The following is a 22,853-nucleotide window of genomic DNA, read 5'->3' as shown; positions in this document are numbered from 1 at the left end:
GAGAACCCTCAAGGGCAAGAAATTGTTCCTCATGTCCAACCAGAACCTCCCCTGGGGCAGCTGGAAGCTGTTTCCTCTTGTCCTGTCACTTGTTCCTTGGGAGAAGAGACCAACTCCCACCTGGCTCCAGCCTTCCTTCAGGGAGCTGTAGAGCCAGAAGGTCTCTCCTGAGCCTCCTTTTCTCCAGGTTGAACAACCCCAGGTCCCTCAGCTGCTCCTCATGGGTCTTGTGAAGTTGTGGGTCCCTGCCTGACCTCTCCAGGAGGCTGCAGACAAGAGGGGGAACTCCCCAAAGCATGGAAGAGGGAATGAGGCATTTGGCCATGACCTGCAGGGGTGGTGGATGTCTCCATGATGTGCTCCTGCCTTATTTTTATATATCTGTGTGTTTCAGAGGACCTTCTGCCAGGACAAAGCCCCAGGATGCAGCCCATGGCCCTGCACAGCCTTTCAGAGCTGGAAAGAGCCAGTCTGCAGGAGATTGCTCTCTACAAGCTGCAGGAGAAGCTGCTGGTTGGAGATCTCAGCCTGGCCAAAGGTAGAGGATGGGAGAGCACAGCTCCTGCTGAGGGAGGGTTGAGGTCTGAGTGCTGCTTGCCTCTCATCCCCACACCCACACATCACGACAGGGGCTGCAGTCTGTGGACATTTGTGACACTTTTGGTCCATTCTGCTCTTTGTTCCTTGCTCTGCTCTGAGCCCCAGGGCCTCAGCAGCCTCTTGAGGAGGGTTTGCGTGTCCACAGCAGTGTGAGAACATGACCTTGCCTGTGGTCTGCCTCTGATCCCCCTGATCCAAACCAGATGTGAGATGACGTGGCAGGGTCTTCCACTGGGGCTGTCTCAGTGCTGTTGGGATGGGACAAGCTTTGCTTTCTGGATTAATGTCCAGCACAAAGAGGAAACGACCTCCGGTTGCCCTAGGGGAGGTTTAGGTTGGACATGAGGAACAATTTCTGCCCCAAGAGGGTTGTCAAGGCCTGGCCCAGGCTGCCCAGGGCAGTGGTGGAGTCCCCATCCCTGGAGGGGTTTCAAAGCCCTGGAGATGTGATGCTGAGGGCCACGGTTTGGTGGTGCCCTGGCAGTGCTGGGTTGAGGGTTGGACTTGATGATGTTAAAAGCCTCTTCCAACCAAAACAGTTCTGTAGTCCTATGGTTTGAGCAGGAGGTGACCAGGAAAGCTGAGCCCTGTGAGGGCTGCACAGCATCCAGCTGGCTGTGATGCACCTCAGGGAAAAGCAGTTGTCCCCATCTCCAAGGTTTGTCATGGATCATACATGCTACTCTGTCATGGAGGCACCAGCTCAGGGGGATGGACTCTTTCAGGTCCTGATGGACTCTCTCTTATCTGCTGCCTGATGGTTTGTTTCCTTCAGGAACACCTGCTGAGCTTCAGGAGTGGAGAGTTGTGCTGATGCTCAGCCTCAGCACGTTGTGTCCTCCCTCCTCACCCTGTGGTGGCCTTTTGTCCCTTGGCTGGGTGTGTTTTGTCTCCAGGCTGTACCTCATCTTCCTGCTGTCTGCTCAGCTGAGTGAAGCAGCACCCATGGTGCTGCAGAAGAATCTCTCCAGGCAGCTCTGTGTGCATGTTCCTCATTCCAACCTTCTCAGCTCCTTCCAACTCTCTCAGAAGAACCCAAACAACCCCCCTAGCTGTTCCTGGGAAGAGAATCACTCAGGGGCAAGGAGCCCAGCCAGGCCAGGGTGATGTCTCCTGGAAGGTTTGATGGTGGGCAGTGGATGAGCCCTCATCTTGCTGCTGCTGGCTCTGGTCCCTGGCTTCCCTCTGGGCAGTTCTTGGCAGCAGCACTGGCCACTCTAGGACCAGTGTGGGACTTCTGGTGAGGTTCTCATAACCTCATCAAATGATTTGGGTAGGAGAGGACCTTAAATATCATCTGTCATGAGCAGGGACACCTTCAGCTAGACCATGTTGCTCAAAGGCCCATCCTCCACTGGGGCATGGCAAGGTAGGAAGCCACAGGAGCAATCAGCTGTAGTGCATTTGGACTCTGTTCTCTCCATGGTTCATGTCTGTGGACTCCTGGGTCACACATCTGGGCAGGCAGAGCTCTGGTGGGCTGTGCTCTGAGCCAGGGGGGGTGGGTCCCATCCCACAGCTAGGGCCTCTTTAAACAGCCACTGTGGTGTAGTGCTGTGGAGATCAGGTGCCTGAGTGTGGAGGGATCATTTCCTCCACCGTAGGAGGATGAGGGAGGAGGTGTTCAAAGCCAGCTTGGATGAAGCCTTCCTTGAGCAGCTGCTCTACTGGGAGGTGTCCCTGCCCATGGCAAGGGGGTTGGAAGTGGATGATCTTGAAGGTCCCTTCCATTTCAAGCCATTCTATGATTCCCTGGTTGCCCAGCTCAGGGCTGTTTGCCCCAGGGAGCTGATGCTCACCATGCCCTTTCCATGTCACATCTGGCCCACAGCACCCCTCTGTCCTCAGAAGGTTGTTGTGGCTGTGCTCTGCCCGTGAAATGATGCAGAACCTTTGCTTCTTTTTCTCCTGCCAGTCAGACCTAAAGGCACTAAATCCATCCGCCAGAAGCTGGAGAGCTTCTCAAAGGAGAAGAAAGGTGAGCAGAGAGCCCTTTCACACACCCCTTGGTTCTGCTCTTGAAGGGAATTGGTGATTTTTGGTGGGGTTGAGCTGGGAGGTGCCCAAACACAGCTTTGTCCTGTGGTGCTTTGTCCTGTGGTGCTTTGTCCATGGTGTGTTGATGTGCTCCAGGGGAGTGGGTAATGGAGTCTGGAAGGGATGGGGCTGTGTGTGGATGTGGACATGAATGGTTCTATCTGCTCAAGTATTCTGCCCCTCTTGAGCTCTGTTTTATTGTCCCTTGAAGGGCATCAGCCACAAACCCGAGGAGATCAGAGGTGTGGAGCAGAGCTGAGGGGGAAGGAGCACTTGGGACTTTTCTTCTCACCAGTGCAAAGCCCCCTCCAGGAAATTCTTGGGTTTCTCACTGCTGTTTTACAAAGTGGATCCATGGCCCATGGTGGTGTGTAGGTTGAAGTGAGAAGGTGAAGTTCCTTCTTCCATCTGCAAGAGAAAGGTTATCTGGGGGAAAAAACATGAAGGCAAAGGCTGTTCTTGGACAGAGGTGGCTGCCACAAACCCTGTAGACAACTGGAGGTTCGAATTTGGGGAGGATCTCATGTGTCACACATTTCTGATGCTTTATCAAGTCTCACAGACGTGATGGCATCTGCATGAGGCCAACAAAAGGAAGGAAAGGTCAGGAGAAAGTGGCCAGACTGCAACAGTGGTGTTGATGGAGACCAGCTTTCCTGGTGTCTTCCCAGCATCCCTGTAAAGCCTTCTTCTTCCTCCAGCAAACCACCTCCCAAGCCAACTCCTCCTCCTCTGCTCCCCAACCCCACCATGTGGTGCCCTGGGGCTTTCCAGGGGCAGCAGCTCCCCTTTAAATCATTGGAGTTGCTCTTCCCACCCACCCCAGAGCACGCAGGCTCCTGGAGAGCTGGAGGAGAAGCAGGGAGCAGGAGGGGACAGGGCATGTGAGGGTACTGCAGGTTACAGGGTGGCCATGCTGAAGTCAAGCTGCAGATCTCCTTGTCACACACTGAACTGGTTTCCCAGGTTGTCCTCTTCACTCTCCTGCTGGTGGTTGCCATTGTGGAACCATGGTAGTCCCTGCTCATGGAATCCCAGGCTGCTTTGGGACATTCAAAGCTCATCCAGTCCAACCCCCTGCAGTCAGCAGGGACATCTGCAACTGGAGCAGGTTGCTCAGAGCCCCAAACAACCTGACCTGCAATGGTTCCAGGGGTGGGACCTCTCCCACCTCTCTGGGCAGCCTGGGCCAGGCTCTCACCACCCGCAGCATCAAAAATATCTTCCTTAGATCTGGTCTGAATCTCCTCTAAATCTGCTGGCTGCTGATGTCACCCAGGCATGTCCCTGCAGCTGGGCCACGCTCCTGGAGCTCCCTCCTAGCCAGGCTGTCCTGTTTCTCCCTGGTTTCTCCCCAGACTCCTCTCCTCAGACCTTTGGGATCCCTCTGCACCAAGTCATCGCCAACGACCGCGCCTACCGGCAGCTGCAGGAGGCGGTGAGGAAGAGCCGCAGGCTCTGCCTGGAGGTGGAAGCCACAGTGACCAGGTTTCGGGCTCAGAGGCAGAAGTCGTCTCCAGTGGGCAGGAGCTGTGGCCTGGTACCTTGTGGGGTCTTCCCAGAGGAGCCACTGCCCCCAGTCTTCCCTGACAGCAGCTCCCGGAGCCAGCGAAGGGTAGGGAGAGAGGCTGCAGCCATGGTGGTGCTGCAGGGTTGGGGAGGCTCCAGCTTCAGCAGGTGGTGCCCCAGGGGTCTTCCTTCAAGGAATGTGAGCTCTTCCTGCTGCACCTCGGGTTGGTCCTGGTCTGCCCTCAGGGAAATGGTCACAGAATCACAGAATCAACCAGGTTGGCAGAGAGCTCTAAGATTACCAAGTCCATCTGATCACCCCCCCCTAAGTAATCAACTAAACCATGGCACTACGTGCCTCATCCAGGCTTTTCTTGTCCTCTCTCCCCCAGGAGATTCACAGCTTCATAGAATGGGTTGTGTTGGAAGGGTCCTGAAAGACCCTCTAGAGATGGACCATGATGGGTGGGATGTGCTTTATTCACTCATCTCCCATGGAGCTGAGGTTACCAGAAGGACATGTCCAGGCAGACAGAGGCAGATAGGGGTGGGAGGAGGTTGTCCATCAGTGATGTGATTTTTCCACTCCTCCATTGCCTCACATCTTGGAGATATGGCTTCACACTTGTGAAATTCCCACTGGAAGTTGTGGCCATCCACGTTGGGTCTTGTTGGCTTCTTGGCTACAAGAGGCCCCTTGCTGCTGTGAGGACATCAGCTGCTCTGCTTTCAGTACTGACTACCCAAGATGGTCTGTGGGAGCTTCAGGTTTGACATGAGGTTCCTTACAGGTTGCCAAGGCGTGGCCCAGGCTGCCCAGGGCAGTGATGGAATCCCCATCCCCGGAGGGGTTTCAGAGCCATGGAGAGGTGGTGCTGAGGGCCATACCCCAATAGGAAGTCTGTGTTTAGAGACACCTCCCACCAGGAGAAATGAATGCCTGGGAGATGAGAGGTCTCCCTGTGGTCCTCCAGGCTCTGTAGACCTCTGTATGTGTTTGGAGGTGGTGCCTCCCATTCCCACAAACTCCTGAGGTCACACTTCTGGGATCTTGGTGAGTAGCTCCTGCCGCCCTGCAGCTGCAGACCACCTCTGCTCCACCCCAGGGCGCAATGTCTGTGGACTCCATCACTGACCTGAGTGACAACGCTTCCAAGCTGCTGGAGGCACTCCAGTTGTCCCACCCCCACGAGCTGGACCCACGGAGGAGCCTGGGCAAGAAGATGTTGAGCCTCAACCCCATCAGCTGGCAGGTCCCACGGATCGTGGACAGATGCTGCAAGCACATCGAGACCCACGGTAGGCAGGCGGTGCCCTGCGGCCAGCTGGGAGGAGGGGTCCCACCACAGGGCCTTGGTAGAGCCCACCCAGTGTGGTGGGCTGGGACATTCTGGCCTGAGATGGGAGGAGGTAGCTGAGTCCTGGGGCAGGGCACAGCCCTGGCAAGCCACCTGCAGAGGGTTCTTTGGGCTGGGTGAAGTGTCCTGGCTGAGGAGTTCCTTTGGGCTGGGTGAAGTGTCTTGGCTGAGGAGTTCCTTTGGGCTGGGTGAAGTGTCCTGGCTGAGGAGTTCCTTTGGGCTGGGTGAAGTGTCTTGGTTGAGAAGTGGCTGTCACTGTGGGACATCTCCTGGTGCCTTCTGGCCATAACTCCCCCTACAATCCCAGCATCTGGCTCAGAGGCACCCTACAGGTGAGACCTGCTCCCTGACCCACAGACAACCCCAGGGGATCTGGTGGCTCCAAACACACTCTGCTAGCAGCTGGGAAGGACTCACTGCCTCCTGTGCAGTGCAGGAGGACCACCTCCATCGTGCTGAGGTGCTCCAGGGGTGGCAGGGGGCTGTAGGAATGTGGAGCTCTGAGCTGTGTGTCCCCCCAGGTCTCCAAACAGTGGGCATCTTCCGGGTTGGCAGCTCCAAGAGAAGAGTTCAGCAGGTGAGTGAGGTGTTGGCTGCATCCAAAGGACAGATGGGGGTTGCATAAAGCAGATGCTGACATGGAGAGATCCAGAACATCACAGGCACCAGCCTGTGACCTGCTGCTGGGTCCTTCTCCCAGCCATGGAGAGATGGCTCCATGTCTCCAAGCTGCCTTAGCAGATGAGCCTCCAATCCCTTGGTTGGCACTTCAGAGCCTCTTCTGGGCTCCCTTCACCAGCCAGCATCTCCTTCTGGTCCTGTGGCTCATCCTCTGGGCAGCAGCAGGCTGTGGGGCTGCCTTCTTTGGGGGTGACCTGCATCAGGAGGACCTTGGGAGCAGCCAACCCTCCTGTCTGGCCATGGCAGTAGCTCTGTGCAGGGCCAGATCCTGACCATGACTCGTATGAAGAGGGAGCACTGACTGTTGGTTGTATTCTTCTCCTTCCTTCCATCTTGCAGCTGAGGGAAGAGTTTGACCAAGGGCTGGATGTTTTCTTGGATGAACAGCAAAGTGTCCACGATGTGGCTGCTCTGCTGAAGGAGTTTCTGAGGGACATGCCAGACCCCCTGATTCCCAGAGAGCTCTACAGCCCCTTCCTCAGCACAGCCTGTGAGTGGAGCCATGGGGCTGATGGTGGAGCACTGAGGTTCTTCAGGATAGGCAGATCCTGAGCCTGGAGTTTGTCTCAGCACATGGCCTCCTTGGGGAGACCAGGAGGACTTAGAGGAAAATCTGTGACTCAGAGATTCATAGAATGGGTTGAGGTTGGAAGGGACCTTAAAGATCATCCAGTTCCAACCCCCTGCCATGGACAGGGACACCTCCCACTAGCCCAGGTTGCTCAAGGCCTCATCCAACCTGGCCTTGAACACCTCCAGATGAAGGAGATGATCCTGGAGCACAAGGGTGAACTCAGTCTGCCTGGAAAGGGTCAGTGAGTTGGAGCTCTCTGGGGCTGGAACTGGATGATCTTTAAGGTCCCTTCCAGCTCCAGTCGTTGATTCCTCATAGGAGGTGGAGATGCTTTTGGAGGATGCAGGGGCAGGTTTGCTTGGGTGCCACTCTCCACAAGCATCCAGAAGGGTGATGAACCTACAGGATCTGGGCATAGAGCTCTGGAGCAGGCTGCCCAGAGAGGTTGTGCAGTCTCCATCTCTGGAGAGCTTCCAAACCCAGCTGGCCCTTGTGATCCTGGGCAAGCTGCTGTGGGTGCCCCTCCTTCAGGAGGGAATCGGGACTGGATGATCTCCAGAGGTCCCTTCCAACCCTATTCTGTGGGGTGAGACCACTGACCTCAGAAGATGGTCATCATGATGGTCTCACTGCTGGTAAAGAGCCTGGAGAAGGAATCCCAGAACCTTCCTTAAAGCTCTTCTGTGCCAAAGCCACGAGGCAGTGGTGGGATTGGGGATGTCCTCCTGCTGCTGCCAGCTGTGGGGTTCTTGATGATTGGATGATCCCTCTGGTCTAGGCCAAGCCAGCTCCTCCAGAGCTCATTAGCATGGACATAAATGAGGGCTGGGCACTAATTAACGAGCTGCTCTCTGCCTTAGCCATGGAGGGCCCAGCACAGTTGGGCACCCTCCAGCTGCTGCTGTTCCTGCTGCCCCCCTGCCACAGCGACACCCTGCACCGCCTCTTGAGCTTCCTCAGCCAGGTGGCCCAGCATGCCCAGAGCTCCCGGGGCCCTGATGGCCAGGAGGTAAGGCTGGCCCAAGCACCTTGACACCATGAAGAAGGGGTGGCCCAAAGGTCGTTGCTTAAAGCCAAGCAGAGCTGCTTGCAAGCTTGGGTGAATCCTGTGGTAGAGCCAAGCTGTTGGTCAATGCCCTTGTCCTTGGCAGCTCTGAGTGGATCCTGTGGTAGAGCCAAGCTGTTGGTCAATGCCCTTGTCCTTGGCAGCTCTGAGTGGATCCTGTGGTAGAGCCAAGCTGTTGGTCAATGCCCTTGTCCTTGGCAGCTCTGAGTGGATCCTGTGGTAGAGCCAAGCTGTTGGTCAATGCCCTTGTCCTTGGCAGCTCTGAGTGGATCCTGTGGTAGAGCCAAGCTGTTGGTCAATGCCCTTGTCCTTGGCAGCTCTGAGTGGATCCTGTGGTAGAGCCAAGCTGTTGGTCAATGCCCTTGTCCTTGGCAGCTCTGAGTGGATCCTGTGGTAGAGCCAAGCTGTTGGTCAATGCCCTTGTCCTTGGCAGCTCTGGGTGGATCCTGTGGTAGAGCCAAGCTGTTGGTCAATGCCCTTGTCCTTGGCAGCTCTGAGTGGATCCTGTGGTAGAGCCAAGCTGTTGGTCAATGCCCTTGTCCTTGGCAGCTCTGAGTGGATCCTGTGGTAGAGCCAAGCTGTTGGTCAATGCCCTTGTCCTTGGCAGCTCTGGGTGGATCCTGTGGTAGAGCCAAGCTGTTGGTCAATGCCCTTGTCCTTGGCAGCTCTGAGTGGATCCTGTGGTAGAGCCAAGCTGTTGGTCAATGCCCTTGTCCTTGGCAGCTCTGGGTGAAGCCTGTGGTAGAGCCAAGCTGTTGGTCAATGCCCTTGTCCTTGGCAGCTCTGAGTGGATCCTGTGGTAGAGCCAAGCTGTTGGTCAATGCCCTTGTCCTTGGCAGCTCTGAGTGGATCCTGTGGTAGAGCCAAGCTGTTGGTCAATGCCCTTGTCCTTGATAGCTCTGAGTGGATCCTGTGGTAGAGCCAAGCTGTTGGTCAATGCCCTTGTCCTTGGCAGCTCTGGGTGAAGCCTGTGGTAGAGCCAAGCTCACCCATGGCAGCTCTGGGTGGCTCTAGGTCAAACTAAGGGTTTTTCTGGGTGGCAAACACCCCAGACAGACCCAGTCCCCAGGGGCATTTTTTGTGGACTGATTTCCCACCTCCAGCTTTCATGAAGCACTTCCCATCATGCACTGATATCGATTTTGGGGTGTCTGGACAAACCAAGCTCTGGGTCTTCATGACTCAAGGAGGCTGGTTTTGTCCTATGGCATAAGATGGTACAGAAATATTGGTTGTCACCTTCTGGTGGGGGTGGTCAAAGTGAGGTAGATGGGAATGGAGGGTCTGATGCAAGAAGGGGTGAACACATGCTCCAAAACCACATCCCCTGGCCCTACCACCAGCTTGGAGAGGACCAAACTGGGCTCAGACCAACACCCTAGCCTCACTCAGCAGCTCATGGTTCCATGCTGGGGTGGGTGAGGCTGATCTCGGACCTCCATAATCTGCAGTTTCCTCTTGTGCTTGCTGCCAGATCCCTGGGAACAAAATGACAGCTTCAAACTTGGCCACAGTCTTTGGTCCTAACATCCTGCAGAAGGAGAAGCCTGGGGAGAAAGATGCTGTTGCCATGGACTTTGAAGACAGTGCTGCCATCATATTGGTGCTCCAGAGGTTGATTGAGCACCACGAGACCTTGTTCATGGTAGGTGAGGCTTCCTCAGGGCAGCTTCTCTACACCTCTGCACCTACACTGGCAGCAGAAGGAAGGTCCACAGCCCCAGACAGCAGCAGATGACTCGAGTCAGCTTGTGAATCATGGAATGGCTTGGGTCGAAGGAACCCTTCGAGGTCTTAGAATGGTTTGGGTTAGGACCTTAAAGATCATCTAGTTCCTACCCCCCTTGCCCCACTGGTAGGGACAACCCCACAGCAGGGACATCTGCAGACAGAGCAGGTTGCTCAGGGGGTTGAAGCAGACCCCAAGGGGTGGGATGAAGGTGGACATAGCAGCTGTCAGGTCTGCAGGGAGCTAAAGGACCATGGTCAGTGTGTGGAAAGCAGGGGCTGAGGCCCTGCTCAGAGCCCCAGGAGGTGTGTGGGATGTGACACCACCATGGTGGGTCTGTGAGCACATACTGACCCTGTGTATCCCTCCCAGGTCTCTCCAGAAATGCAGCTGGACATCCTAAGGAGGCTCTTTCAGACAGACCCTGATGTCATTGACTACCTCCTGCGCAGGAAGTTCAGCACCATGCTGTAAGTCCCCATGGTGAAGCTCTTCTTCCATGGCACAAGTGACAGCACAAGAGGAACCAGCCTCAAGTTGCCCCAGGGGAGGTTTAGGTTGGACATGAGGAACAATTTCTTGTCCTGAAGGTTGCCAAGGCCTGGCTCAGGCTGCCCAGGGCGGTGGTGGAGCCCTCATCCCTGCAGGGGACATGGTTTAGTGGTGACCTACCACTGCTGGGTTAATGGTTGGACACCATAATCTGAAAGGTCTCTTCCAACCAACAATTCCATGATTCCATGACCTGTGCTACTGTTCCATGCCAATCTCCACATTCCTTTTGGGACTGTCCAAACAGATGGCCAATCCTCAGGGTCACTGCCTGAGGCCCTTTGGTGGTAGGGTTGGCAGCAGAAGCACTTTGCAAAGAGCATCTCTCTTTTTTTCACTCTTAGGAGCACACTGAGTGAGGACTCAGCAGAAGACCATGCTCCAGCCCCACCACCTGCTCTGACCCACACCCTGGAGAGAAGTTCAGTCTCATCAGACTTGTACAACAGGGTCTCCTTCCTAAACCTGGACATTGAGATCTAGCAAGTCTGGGGCATGCCCCCAGCACTGCTGCTGTGGGCACAACTGGGCAGCCCTTCCCCAGCAAAAAACAAGTCCTCTCTCCCAGCTTGGAGGAGTGGAGAAGTGAAAGGAGTGTGATGAATATCTGTGGCTGAGCAGACCCATCAGATTGTTCTGGTGGTGGCAGATCCACAGCAGAAGCGTCTGCAGGTGGCAGCAGAAAGGGCTTCAGCTGTGAGTTTGAAGGGCTCTGAAGGTGCCTGGAGCATCTCTGTGAGGAGAAAGGCTGAGAGCCCTGGGGCTGTTGAGCCTGGAGAAGAGCAGCCCCAGAGGGGATCTGATCAGTGCTCAGCAAGAGCTAAAGGGTGGGGGGCAAGAGGATGGGGTTGGACTCTGAGGGGTCTCAACCCCAATTTTCTCTGAGTTCATTTTCTGTGAGTAGAAGTTCTAGAGGATTTTAGAGCTTGTGGTGTCCTCTCATGATCTCTGGCTGAGGATGACTTCTCTGGTTTTGTCCCCTCTGCTGTGAGGGCAGGCTGAGAGAGCTGGGGTTGTCCTTCCTGGCTGTTGGCAGAGGAGCAGTCACACTGACATTCCAAGGGCTTCTTGAAAGGCATTTGGAAGGTACTGGAGCAGGTATAGTCCTGCCCTTGGCTATGGTGCTGGTCACCCAGTGGATGCTCCAGTGTTCTGGTGACCCTGGAAACCTTCAGCAGCCCCCTGGTGTCCTGGGTTTATCCTCCCTTCCAGACTCAACCGCACTGCTCTTCTCTGGAGCTTATCAGTTCTCAGGAGGCTTTCCCCAGCTATCTCTCAGCACACACATCCCTCCTCAGCCTGCTGTGCTCCAGGAACTTCTCCTCCACCCATCTCATCCACAGGGAAGGGACCTTTACAAAATAAGAGCTCAGACCTGAGAAGGTGCAGCACCATCAGACAGGTTCCATCTGGGGGGCAGGAGCAGCTGAGGCTGTTGGTGGGACACCCTGTGGTGGAAGGACTCCTGGGCTCGTTCATAACCCTCTTGGTGCTCCAAGGTGTAGCCAAAGCCATGACACAAGCTGAGCCATGGTCTCCCTGCTGACACACAGAACACTGCTGGAGGACATGTCCTCACCAACTGAGTGTCTCCCACCCCTTGCTGTGGTGCTCAGCAAATCAGCCCAGCTCACCCCAGACTGGCCCAGGGAGGAGGTTCTGAGGAGCAAAGAAGCCAAGTCCTGACACAGGGGACCATGGCTGGGCCCTGCCTGCTTTGATGGTGGCTTCTCCTGAGCTCTTGCTCTGCCCCAGCTCAGTTTGGTCCAGGGCCAGAGGAACTGAGAAGAAAACCTTAGAAATGAGCTTCTGTTAAATTTCTTTCTGCCAGAGATAGAAGCAGAGGGTCATGGAATGGTTTGGGTGGGAAGGGACCTTTAGAGGTCATCCAGTTCAAACCACTGCAGTCAACAGTGACATCTGCAACTACTCAGAAGTCTGCCCCCAGCTTTCATGGTGGAGAAACTCTTCCCTAGAAGGATGGTGAGACACTGGAAGAGGTTGCCCAGGGAGGTTGTGGATGCCCCCTCCCTGAAGGTGTTGGAACTGGATGATCTTTAAGGTCCCTTCCAACCCAACCCAGTCTGTGATTCTATGATTTGATGACCCCTTAAGCACTGAAAGGCCAGGAGAAGGTCTCCTGGAGCCTCCTCTTCTCCAGGCTGAAGGTAACACCTCACCAGCTCCAGTTCTTGATGGTAAACTGGAAGAACATTGATGTCCTGTGGTGAGTTCCTGCAGTTGGGTCGACCCCTGGCTCGATTTGAGTTCCTGAGGGCAGAGGAACTTTCGGCAGGGCTCACCAGGGGTTGGAGGTGACAGTCCCCAGGGGGGTCCCTTTTCCCCGTCCCGGGGCCGTGCTGAGTGCCCGGGGGGGGGGGTCACCATTTGGTGGAGCTTGACCCAAACTCCTCCCTGCCCCAGCCTGGGGGTGAGGGCGTGGCAGGGGCGGGCCCTGCAGAGCCACCCCCACGGCCACCCCCACAGCTCCGGGCGGTCCCCGAGCCTAAAACCGCCTCTGCCACCGCCCGGACCGGAGCCCGTTGAGCCAAGCTGAGCCGTGCCGTGCCCACCCGACCCGATCTTACCCTATCCTACCCTACCCTACTCTACTCTACCCTACCCGCTCCGAGCTCAGCCGAACCGAGCCGGTCCGTGCAGCGCCGAGCCGTGCCAAGCCAAGCCGAGCCGTGCCTGTCGGTGAGTACCGTGCCGAGCCGAGCCGTGCTGAGCAGCCGAGTGCCGGTCGTGCTGAGCCCGCTGGTCCGTGTCAGCCGAGCTGTGCCGTACCGAGTCTGCCGGTCGGTGCCAGTCGTGCCAAGCCGTGCCCGTTGGTCGTTATCAGCCGAGCCGAGCTCACCGGTCGGTGCCAGCTGTGCCGATCCGGTCTGTGCTTCCCCATAACTCTGGGTACGGCTCCTGCGTGGCTCTGCTCCTGTCCCCCTCCTCCCAGCCTTGCCGAGCTGCCACGGGGCTGGTCGGTCCCCGGGAGCAGGACGACAGGGGCTGGGGGAGCTGCTGGGGTCCCCCGGGCTCAGCTGGATCCAGGAGCCCCTGTTCTGCCCGGCTGGGACCCTCCTGAAGGTGGAGGAAGGAGCTGAGTCCAGCATCAAGACCTTCAGTTGCTTAGGACCAGCTGGGCCGTGGGATGAGCCGGGAGGGTGGCTGAGCACAGAGCTGATGCTCCGTGGGGCAGAAAGGTGAGGAGCAGCATCAGCCCTGGACCTGCTGCATGAGAAGACCTGGCAGCCTGCCCCAGAGAAGTGGCCAGAGCCTGGGTCTGCCCCATCCCAGCCTGGAGCTGCTCCTGCAAGGCTTTTCTCGGGGGTGTCCACATGGGACGTGCCCCAGAGCCCTCCCTATGGTGGCTTCTTTCCCCCAGCCATGGCCGATGAGCTCGGTGACCTGCTGCGAGAGTTTGAGGAGGTGATGGAGGACTTTGAGAGGGGCCCTGCGTGTCAGTATGAGCAGCACCTGGAGGAGCTGAAGAAGAAAGCAGGTCACAGTGTCTACGACAGTGGCATCGACGAGCTGGAGAGTGAGTCCAGGGCTGGGATAGGAGGAGACCTGGGGAGGGTGATGTCCATTGGGGTGGGGTGGCTTTGGGAGCTCTGGGGTTCCTCTGTGATAAACCATGGAGCTTCTTGCTCATCCCGTGTCTGAGCTGCCTGCCTGACTCATCTCTTGTGGGCTGGGTGAGCAGCATGAGATGGTGACCACTAGATTCTGGCTCATGGCCTTCAGCAATCTCCTGGGGCATCTTCTGCTGTGCTGGCTTCTGCAGGGCTGTGTGAGGCTTGAGGTAACTGCCTTGGAGCTCAGGGGGGAACTGCTTCACCATGATAACCCCAAAGTGTCCTGGTGGCCGTGTTCAGGCAACCCCTGGTGCTGTCTGGCCTAGCAGAGGAGCTGAGTTCCCCTTTCCCAGTCAGCAGAGTCCAAGATGAAGGGTGGATCAGGGACACTGTGCCATGCACATGATGGCATCCCTGGCCCTGCAGCTTCTTTAGAAGGTGCCTGTGGACAGGGATGGTGACTGATGCTTTGCATCTGTAGGTACCAGCACATCCCCAGGCAGCAGTCTCAACTCCAGTGAAGAGGACCTCAACACCCCTGCCAATGCCTACCCCACCAAAGGTGAGGCTGGAAGATCTTGAAGGGCTTCCTTTTGGGTGCTTGGCTCGGCTCAGTAGCGATGGGCTGCTCTGAGCAGTGGGACCTGGTGGGATTTGGGGGTGGGAATGACCTCTGGGGTGCCAGCTGGGTCCTGAGAGAGGATGAAGCTGGGTTGGCATGTTCCTAGTCAAAGAGGTATGAAGCTGGGTTGGCATGTTCCCAGCTGAAGAGGATGAAGCTGGGTTGGCATGTTCCTAGTCAAAGAGGTATGAAGCTGGGTTGCATGTCCCCAGTTGAAGAGGATGAAGCTGAGGTGCATGTTCCCACTCAAGGCCAGACCAATCCAGGTGTGATTAGACATGAGGGGTTGAGATTGTTCTTCCCCCAGATTCGAGCTGGAGGGGCAGTGGGAGGGACCTGATTGTGTATTTCTCCCTGCTAGCCAAGCTTGGAGACACGCAGGAGCTGGAGGAGTTCATTGCAGACCTGGATAAAGTCCTGGAGGGTAGGTAGTCCCTTCTGATCCCTGTGCTCCTTCAGCTGCACCCAGGTGGGGCTGGAGCTTCTCCACTGCCTTTGGCTTGGTGGAGACTGGCCCAGCACCCTCCTGGTTGGACTGCCTGTTGTAGGGGACTTAGACTTGGGGTTTGGAATGCTTCTGTCTTTTGTTGGTGGTTCACCTGCCTGTCATGTCCCCACATCCTCCTTCAAGCTCTTTCATCCCACTGCTTGTGTCCCTTCCTCTCCTGGTGCCTCAGTTTCCCCTGGCTGGGGAAGTGGAGCTGGAGGGGACTGGTGGGGTGAAGCCCAGACTGGTCAGGCCATCAAGGCCTTCCAAAAGGCAGCCAGACAGAGCAACCTGCAGAGCTATTGATGTCTTCTAGGAGGTCAGGGACTCATAGAATGATTGGGGTAGGAAGGGACCTTTAAAGGTCATCTACTCCAACCCCCTTGCAGCAAGCAGGGACATCTGCAGCTAGAGAAGGTTGCTCAGAGGTGTTCAGATGCTTGTGGCTCTCTGCCTGCAGCATCTCTCCAGCCCAAAGGCTTTTCTTGGCTGGAGGGAAGAAGGTGAGCTGGAGAAAGTTCTTCCTTGTGGTCTACAGCCCTGTGGAAATATCCCACCTGGAAGGAGCAGAGCAAGGATTTGGGCTTGAGAAGGTCCACCCAAGACGTGGTGTTGGCTCTGAGTGAAGCTGTGGGCAGGTCTTGGGATGGGACTTCTCCATCTGTGGAGCAGATGTTTGTCTCCTGGTGTGGCTGTGGGGACCCTTGGGGAAGGTGGTGGTGCCATGCTGGGCATCACTGGCAGCTGTATTGGGCAGCTCTGTGGTCCTGTGAGGTTTTCTTGTGCCCAGTAGCTTCCTTACTGGGGAAAATGAGGCAGAGGCCACACTTCCTCTCAGAGCAGGGGGTTGGGCTTGAGGCAGAAAATTCGAGTTAAAAAGCCCCAAAATATTCCCCCAGTGAGTCCCAGTTCTTGGTATCTGTTTCTGTCCCTTTGGGGTGGCCAGAACGAGGTGGCTGGTGGGAAGTGCTGCTTCTGCTGGCCTTGGGCCACACTGGGAGGCAGCAAAGCAGCAAGAGAGGAACCAGACCCTGCCTCAGCAGGTTTCTGCCCCAGCCCTGCTGTGGGTGGTGCCTGGGGGGTGTCCAGCACAGCCACTTCCTCCCCCTCCAGTCACCTCACCAATGTCCTCGTCCCTCTTGCTTGTCCTGCAGAGATGTGAGAGGTGTTCCTGGTGGGGAGCTTGCAGAGGAGGACCCACAGCAGACCAGCCCCGTGCCAACCCGCTGCACCTTCTGCTTCTGCATCCCTGCCACCCTGCGTGGGTGACAGCTCTGCCTGTGCCACCCTGCGTGGGTGACAGCCCTCCTGTGCCACCCTGCTCCACAGCAGGGATGGGGCCAGCAGTGGGGTGGCCAACAGGACTGTGATGGTGGCCAGACCTCGCTCTGCTCCAGGACTCTGCCAGCATGAGATGGGACAATGCCCAGCACTGTGCCAGCTCCCAAGAGGGAAAACTGGCTCAATCCCAAGCCAAACCATTTCTTGTGGAGGGCACCAGGCTCACTGCACTCACTGAGTGGGTTTTGGGGGGCAGGGGTCTGTGCCACTGGTGAAGCCCCAGCTCTGGGTGGTTTGAGGGAAGATCAGCAAGACCTTGGTGTCCTCTCCTGGGTCGGTAAAACCTCTTCCCTCCCTGCAGGGGGTGCCAACTGCTGCTGCCCCTGCTTGGCATGGGAAGCCTCAGATTTGGCACCCCCAGCACCCCTAAATCTGCTGTAAAAAGGGTGGGGGGGGGGGCTATGCGGGGGAGGGGGTGGGGGGCTTCAATGAAAGGGTTTGAAGCCTCTGTGGTTGTCCATGTGTCTGTCCTGGATAGATGGATGGATAGAGGGAGGGAGGGAGGGAGGATAGCAGGAAGGGAGGAGGGAGGCAGGGATGGATGGTGGATGGATGGAGGGAGGGACGGATGGATGGAGGGAGGGAGGGAGGGATGGATGGATGGACAGATAAGGGGAGGGAGTAAGGTCTGCTGGGGGTGAGCTCATGATGCCCAGAGATGTGCCCATGATGTGACTGTGCCACGAGGGCTAGGTCACCCTGCTCTGCTCTGTGGGGGTTCTCAGCCCACCCCAAGGGGACCAGGGAAGCAGCAGCAGCTGTGGGGACTGTCCCTGGTGACAGCAGCCACCCCGACGTCACCTGGGACAGCTTCCCCTCTGACTCACTTGCTCTCAGCCTGGGGGTTGATGCCACCCACAGTCCTGTTCTGACTGTGGGCATCACAAGCAGGACCCAGCCAGTGTGGGAAGGGAGTTTTGAACCAACCACCCCCAGCAGCACCATCACCAGCTGGGTCATGGTGAAACTCAGTGATGGGTTGGGGAATGCCATGTTGTCACCTTCCCTGAGTGCCACCAACTCGCTCCAGCGTGGTGTCTGCAGGTGTTGCTAAGCAGCTGCACATACAAACATCTGCAGCCCCAAGATCTGCTGCCACTGATCCACCCTGCAGCAGAAAACCAGACTGGGGGAACTCAGGGTTGTTTGTTGTGGGGTTGCCCAGGGAGGACTTGGGTTTCACCGAATGTTTCTTCTGTGTGGGTACTGCTTGGGCTTCTCATTCCAAGAAAGACATTGAGGGGATGGAGCAGGTCCAGAGAAGGGCAATGAAGCTGGTCAGGGATCTGGAGAACAGGGCTGGTGAGGAGCAGCTGAGGGACCTGGGGTTGTTCAGCCTGGAGAGAAGGAGGCTGAGGGGAGACCTTCTGGCTCTCTGCAACTCCCTGAAAGGAGGCTGGAGCCAGGTGGGGGTTGGTCTCTTCTCCCAAGGAACAAGTGACAGGACAAGGGGAGATGGCCTCAATTGCTCCAGGGCAAGTTTTGGTTGGACATGAGGAACAATTTCTTCCTCTTAAGGGTTTTCAGGGCCTGTCCCAGGCTGCCCAGGGCAGTGGTGCAGTCCCCATCTCTGGAGGGGTTTCAAAGCTGTGGAGATGTGGTGCTGAGTGCCAGCGTGACCTGGCAGTGCTGGGGGAATGGTTAGACTCCACCTTAAATGTCTTTTCCAACCAGAATGATTCCATGATTCTATGGGGTGACAGTTGTCCAAGGGCTCTTCTGCAACTGAGGGGAGCAGTCATGCTTCTGGGGTAGCTGGAAAGCCAAGATCAGGGGGTGCTGAGGGTGCCCCAGGCAGTTGGTGGGGAAGGCTGGATGGTCCTTTTGTGCACGTGCAGAGGAGGTGCTGCAAAAACAATCACTGTGAAGGACACGATCTGCAACATGTCACTTCCTCCCCTGGGACCTTCTCCCCCCACAGCTTGGAGGAGCCTGGACCAGGATCAAGGAGCCCAGAGAGCAGCAGGGTCAGGCTGGACTTTGTGTGGAGCTCTGCAAAGGGCCCTTTGGACCTGCCATGGTGGGAGGCAGCAGGAGCCTGCAAGCTGCTCGCTGCTCTTCTTAGAAGCAAGACCCACTGAGGGAAGTGGTTAACCAGAGTGGAGGCATCTGCTGGGGCCTCCTGCCTGCACCTTTTCCTTCCAGCCCAGCTGCAAAACAGCCTTTCTGGAGCTCACCATGGCGATTTCTCAGCTGAGCTGCCACCACAGGTCCCATCTGCCCTTTTACAGAGTCTGCAGCAAGCCCCCTCCTCCAGAGGCAGCTGTGATGCCAGAGGAGCATCTGGGGACCTGAACAGCCAGGCTGGGGCCGTGGAGGTGGGAGATGGAGCAGAAGGGGCTCATAGCCACAAAAGGGGCTGGCTGGCAGCCACCCCTCTCCTTCACTGCAGTCAGGAGACTCCCTGATGGCCACCACCCTAGGGACCATCTCTGGGCAGGCATTGCCTGGGCCTCCCTGTGCTCTTCCTCCACAGGTGGAGCACCAAAGAGGTGCTTTGGCTGGATGGAGACATCCTTTGAGGCTCATGAGGAGGCAGGGCAGGGATGCAGATGTCAGCACGGATGCTGATGGAGCTGGATGTGCTCCCTCAGCTTCATGTTCCTTGGTGAGGCTGCTTCTATCTGGAGGGATCTCCTCAGCTTTACTGAAGTTGGAAAGAGTCACCAGAGTTCCTCTAAAGAAATGAGAGGCTGAATTTCCTTCCTCATACCCCACCACCAGGATCAGCTCTGGGAAAGGCACGTGGAGTGAGATATTTCTCCACCACCCACCGCTGCAGAGAGCTGCTGCTCTTGCAGAGCTCAGAGCCTCACAGGAAGGACTCAATATCTGACTGCAGCTTTGGATCAGGACCTCAGCAGTCCCACTGAACGTTCCCCTTCGTCCCCATGCACCTGTGACTTCCTGGTCTTCTCCAGCCCAGCTCCCCTCCAGCAGCCCAGGAGGACACTTGTGCAGTGCTGCCCAGGGCTGTGTGTGCTTGGAACCATGTCCCCCTGAAGGGGGAAGTCCCCAGCTGCCCAGACAGTCTGGCTACGGTGATGCAAGAGCCTGGGACTATTTTTGGAGATGACCTAACCCTGGTGATGCCTCCTGCTGCTGCCTTTCTCTCCTGCCAAGCCCTCTCACATGTGTTGGGGGGAACCTTTCCACATTTATGGGAAAGGAGAAGCAGGACCTTCTGACATGGGAGGAGAGCTGCGTGGGGCCAGGCACAGCTTTTGCTGTGCGTCACGTTTCTCCTCCAAAGGTCTTCTCCAGCCACAACAGTTCTCTGATTCTAAGCTCCTCCAGGTCCTCGCTGAGGTTTCTCCCAGGTGGAGCCCGAGTTGGTTGCCTCTTCAGAGGGACTTTGTGTCTCTTTCTCTTGGCCGCTGCGCCCTGCTCAACCCCCACCCCGTGCTCCTCCTCTGACTTCATCCCCCAGGTATCCAAAGAGACAATGCGGCGGCGGCGGCCAGCAGCCATCCTGTCCCCTCGTCCCTCGGGGTCACTTCCCGGGATTGTTCTGCTCCCCTTGGAGAGGAGCTGGCTGCCGGCCCCGGGAGCGGCGAGCCTCACGTGCTCTGCCTGCTGGCATCTCCTTCAGAGCACCGCTGGGGACACTGCAGAAGAAGATTGTCCTTTTGGGCTGTTCTCCACGGGCTCTCTCCCGCCCACCTCTCCCCTTGCTTCCTTAGGAGCTCCCTGTCTGTCCCACCAGAAGACACCTCGGGCAGCCCTGGGCTGTGAGGCAGGAGCCCCATTTCCATTGTATTTCTGTCCTATTTTCATCCTATTTCCATTTCTGTCCCATTTCTACTTCATTTCCATCCCACTTGTATCCATTTCCATCTCATTTCCATTCTATTTCCATTTCCACCCCATTCCTATCCCATTTCCTTTTCTATCCCATTCCTATCCCGTTTCCATTTCCATCCCATCCCCACCCCATTCCTACCCCATTTCCACCCCATCCTATTCCCATCTCCAGGCCCTTTGGCTGATGTTACTGAGATATGCTCAGACTGAGGCGACCTGGATGGCACCAGAGGTACATGGCAGACCCAGGCTGGGGCTCTCTGCCAGCTTAGCTGGCATTAACCTCCTAATTAACCTAATTAATCTGATACCAGGAGGGTCCAGCCCTGCATCCCCCCTCCTACCCACATTCCAGCAGGGACTAAGCCAGCAGAGAAGCCTCCTGGACCTAATCCCCCTGATTCTTGGCACTGGGTGGCTCACACTTGGGTCATGCAGAGAACTTTGGACCTGAAGTGGCTTTTCTTTTTTCCCTTAAAATTCTTCCTGGTTTGGTTACCACAGTGCTCAGCTGCACACTCCCTGTTTCCTGTGTCCCAGGACTTCTGGTGTCCTGCCACCATGGGGTTGAAAGTTCAGCCCTTTCTCCATTTTCCTCTGATCTTTAGGTTTTGGGGTTGTGTTCCTTGCTCCCAGCTCTCTGTGGGCCATCATGGAGTCATGGATTCATGGAATCACAGAATTGCTTAGGTTGGAATAACCTTCAGATTATCAAGTCCAACCCTTAACCCAGCACTGCCAGGTCCCCACCAAACCATGTCCCTCAGCACCACATCTCCAGGGCTTTGAAACCTCTCCAGGGATAGGGACTCCACCACTGCCCTGGGCAGCCTGGGCCAGGCCTTGACAGCCCTCAAGGAGCAGAAATTCTTCCTCATGACCTACCTAAATCTCCCCTAGGGCAATTTGAGGTCTTCTCCTCTTGTCCTATCATGGCAGGAGCGGGACCACCCAGCATCCCCCCACCTTGTCTGCAACCCTTAGTTGCCCCCTTGGTGATGGATCTGCAGCCCCTTGCTTGCCTCTCACTCTCTACAGCAGACCCCAGTCCAAAGCACTGGGTGCTCCAGGATCCATCCCTGTCATGTTTTGGACCACCCTGGATCTGGCATCTCACCTGGAGAGCACAGGACAGTGGTGGAGTCCCCATCCCTGGAGGGGTTTCAAAGCCCTGGAGATGTGGTGCTGAGGGCCATGGTTTGGTGGTGCCCTGGCAGTGCTGGGTTAATGGCTGGACATGATGATCTTGAAAGCCTCTTCCAACCAAAAAGATTCCCTGATTGATTTCTCCCCCCTGGCCACGTGTTTCCAGCCTCTGCTATTTCAGGGCTTCCTGTTTCCCTGAGCCCAGCGGCTTCCAGCACTGGGGAGCAGCAGGGATGTCCCCACGTCCCTGGGCCTGACTTTCCCATTCAGCAGGGAGAGGATTTTTCCTTCTGCTGGTGAAGCTCCTGGGTAAGTGGAGCAGAAAACAATGGGCAGGAAATCAGGGATGGGGTCTGCTTCCCGCTCCCAGAGCTCTGTCCTTGGAGTGTCTGCAAAGTACCTCCAGGTCTGGGTTGCTCTTCCTGAAGGTCCTCCATGGAGCAGCTCAGAGCAGGACAGCAGTGGAGTGGAGCAGAGCCTTTTCCTTCTTTCTTTTTCCCCAGCCCCACAGCCCTCTCCTCCTTCCCACATCACAGAACCATGGAATCACAGAATCATTTAGGTTGGGAAAGACCTTTTAGATCATCAACCACTGCTTCACAGAAAGCCTTCTGATGAGGTTTCCACCTTGCACCTCCTTGTCCTGGGTGTTTCGGGTTCTTCCAGGCCTCTTGCCATGCAAATAAGGAAATAAATCAAAGCTGAATTTATCAGAAATGGGAAGTTCTTCTGATGGGGAAATGGTGGGGCTGGCAGTCCCATGGGAGCTGGCCACGGAGTGCTGAAGGCAAGGAGCTCCTCTGCAGGCTGCTACTGTCCCCCCTAAAACCTGGGGATGGTAACTTGGGGGCAGAAGGGGACCAGGAGGGGCAGGAGAAATCCACTCACTCCTGTGTGTGCTGGGACTCTGGGCAGAGGATATGTTCCTGTCATCCATGGGGAGGGACCAGCTGTCCACCTGCTCTTCTCTATCAGCCCCAACACCATGAGGATGCTGGAAGGGGAAGGTGGAAGGACAAATCAGATAGCCCCTGCTCCTAGGAAGGTGGTGGTGACCTCAGAACATGAAGATGATCTGGTAAAGCCAAGGTTCACCTCATCAAGACTTGTGGCAGAGTCTTCCTCTGCTAAAGGACCTTTGCTCACACGGCATGGTGCTGGTGCCACCCTCTCAGGTTGCTGTTAGGGTGCTACTAAGGTGTTTCTTCTCCCATGTCCTGAAAACAGAGCATTGGCAGCCCCACCATGACATTCATCCTCTCTGCTACCTCTCCTGGCGGGCCACAGGAGATCTGAGGGTACCAGGCTGCCTTTTCATGAAAGGCAGATATCTTCCCAGGAACCATCTGAAAGACAGTCCTTGGGGGAGCAACCACATCTGGGCAGCTTCTCCACCCGAGCAGGAGCTGGGAGGCTGGAGAGTCCACAGCCCAGTGAGGGAAGAGCTGGAGCCTTGGATCCTGTCCTGGTCTTCTTGCTGTATTCGGCTGGCTGCTTGATGGGACTGTGACAGGTTCTTGCTCTGCTTCCAGCATCGCCCCACCAGGTCCTCTTCTGGATTGTCTCCCAGAAGCAACCGACAGCATTTCCAGGCCCAGGGGAGAAATCAGCCAGGCTCAGAGCAGTCTCCGTGGCAGGAGCAGACGTTACCGAAGTATAACCGAGGAGCTCCAGCACGGTGCTGCTGGCAGCCTCCTGTCCGCACCATTGCTGCCCTCTACTGTCACTAGCTCCTGCTGACGGTGGGGTCGCGATTGAGGTGGTCAGAGATG

The 22,853-nt window shown here is 56.5% G+C and overlaps 2 protein-coding genes across 2 annotated transcripts; both read left to right on the top strand.

Annotated features, from left to right (window-relative positions):
- Positions 1–423: 423 nt before the first annotated feature.
- On the top strand, positions 424–10,589 carry ARHGAP36 (Rho GTPase activating protein 36). Its single transcript, XM_054388561.1, has 10 exons — positions 424–538; positions 2,516–2,578; positions 3,996–4,252; positions 5,253–5,445; positions 6,026–6,081; positions 6,525–6,675; positions 7,620–7,768; positions 9,300–9,470; positions 9,927–10,024; positions 10,451–10,589. The coding sequence occupies exons 1-10, from the start codon at positions 424–426 to the stop codon at positions 10,587–10,589; spliced, it is 1,392 nt and encodes a 463-aa protein (XP_054244536.1).
- A 2,053-nt stretch (positions 10,590–12,642) lies between these two features.
- Positions 12,643–16,509, top strand: LOC128972606 (regulator of cell cycle RGCC-like). Its single transcript, XM_054388679.1, has 5 exons — positions 12,643–12,806; positions 13,489–13,644; positions 14,163–14,243; positions 14,665–14,727; positions 15,945–16,509. Exons 2-5 carry the CDS (start codon positions 13,491–13,493, stop codon positions 15,950–15,952), a joined length of 306 nt encoding a protein of 101 aa, XP_054244654.1. The 5' UTR covers positions 12,643–12,806; positions 13,489–13,490; the 3' UTR covers positions 15,953–16,509.
- The last annotated feature ends 6,344 nt before the right edge of the window (positions 16,510–22,853 follow it).

Source organism: Indicator indicator, chromosome 17 (genome assembly GCF_027791375.1).
Source record: "Indicator indicator isolate 239-I01 chromosome 17, UM_Iind_1.1, whole genome shotgun sequence".
NCBI classification, from domain to species: domain Eukaryota; kingdom Metazoa; phylum Chordata; class Aves; order Piciformes; family Indicatoridae; genus Indicator; species Indicator indicator.
This window is presented reverse-complemented; position numbering and strand designations above follow the sequence as displayed.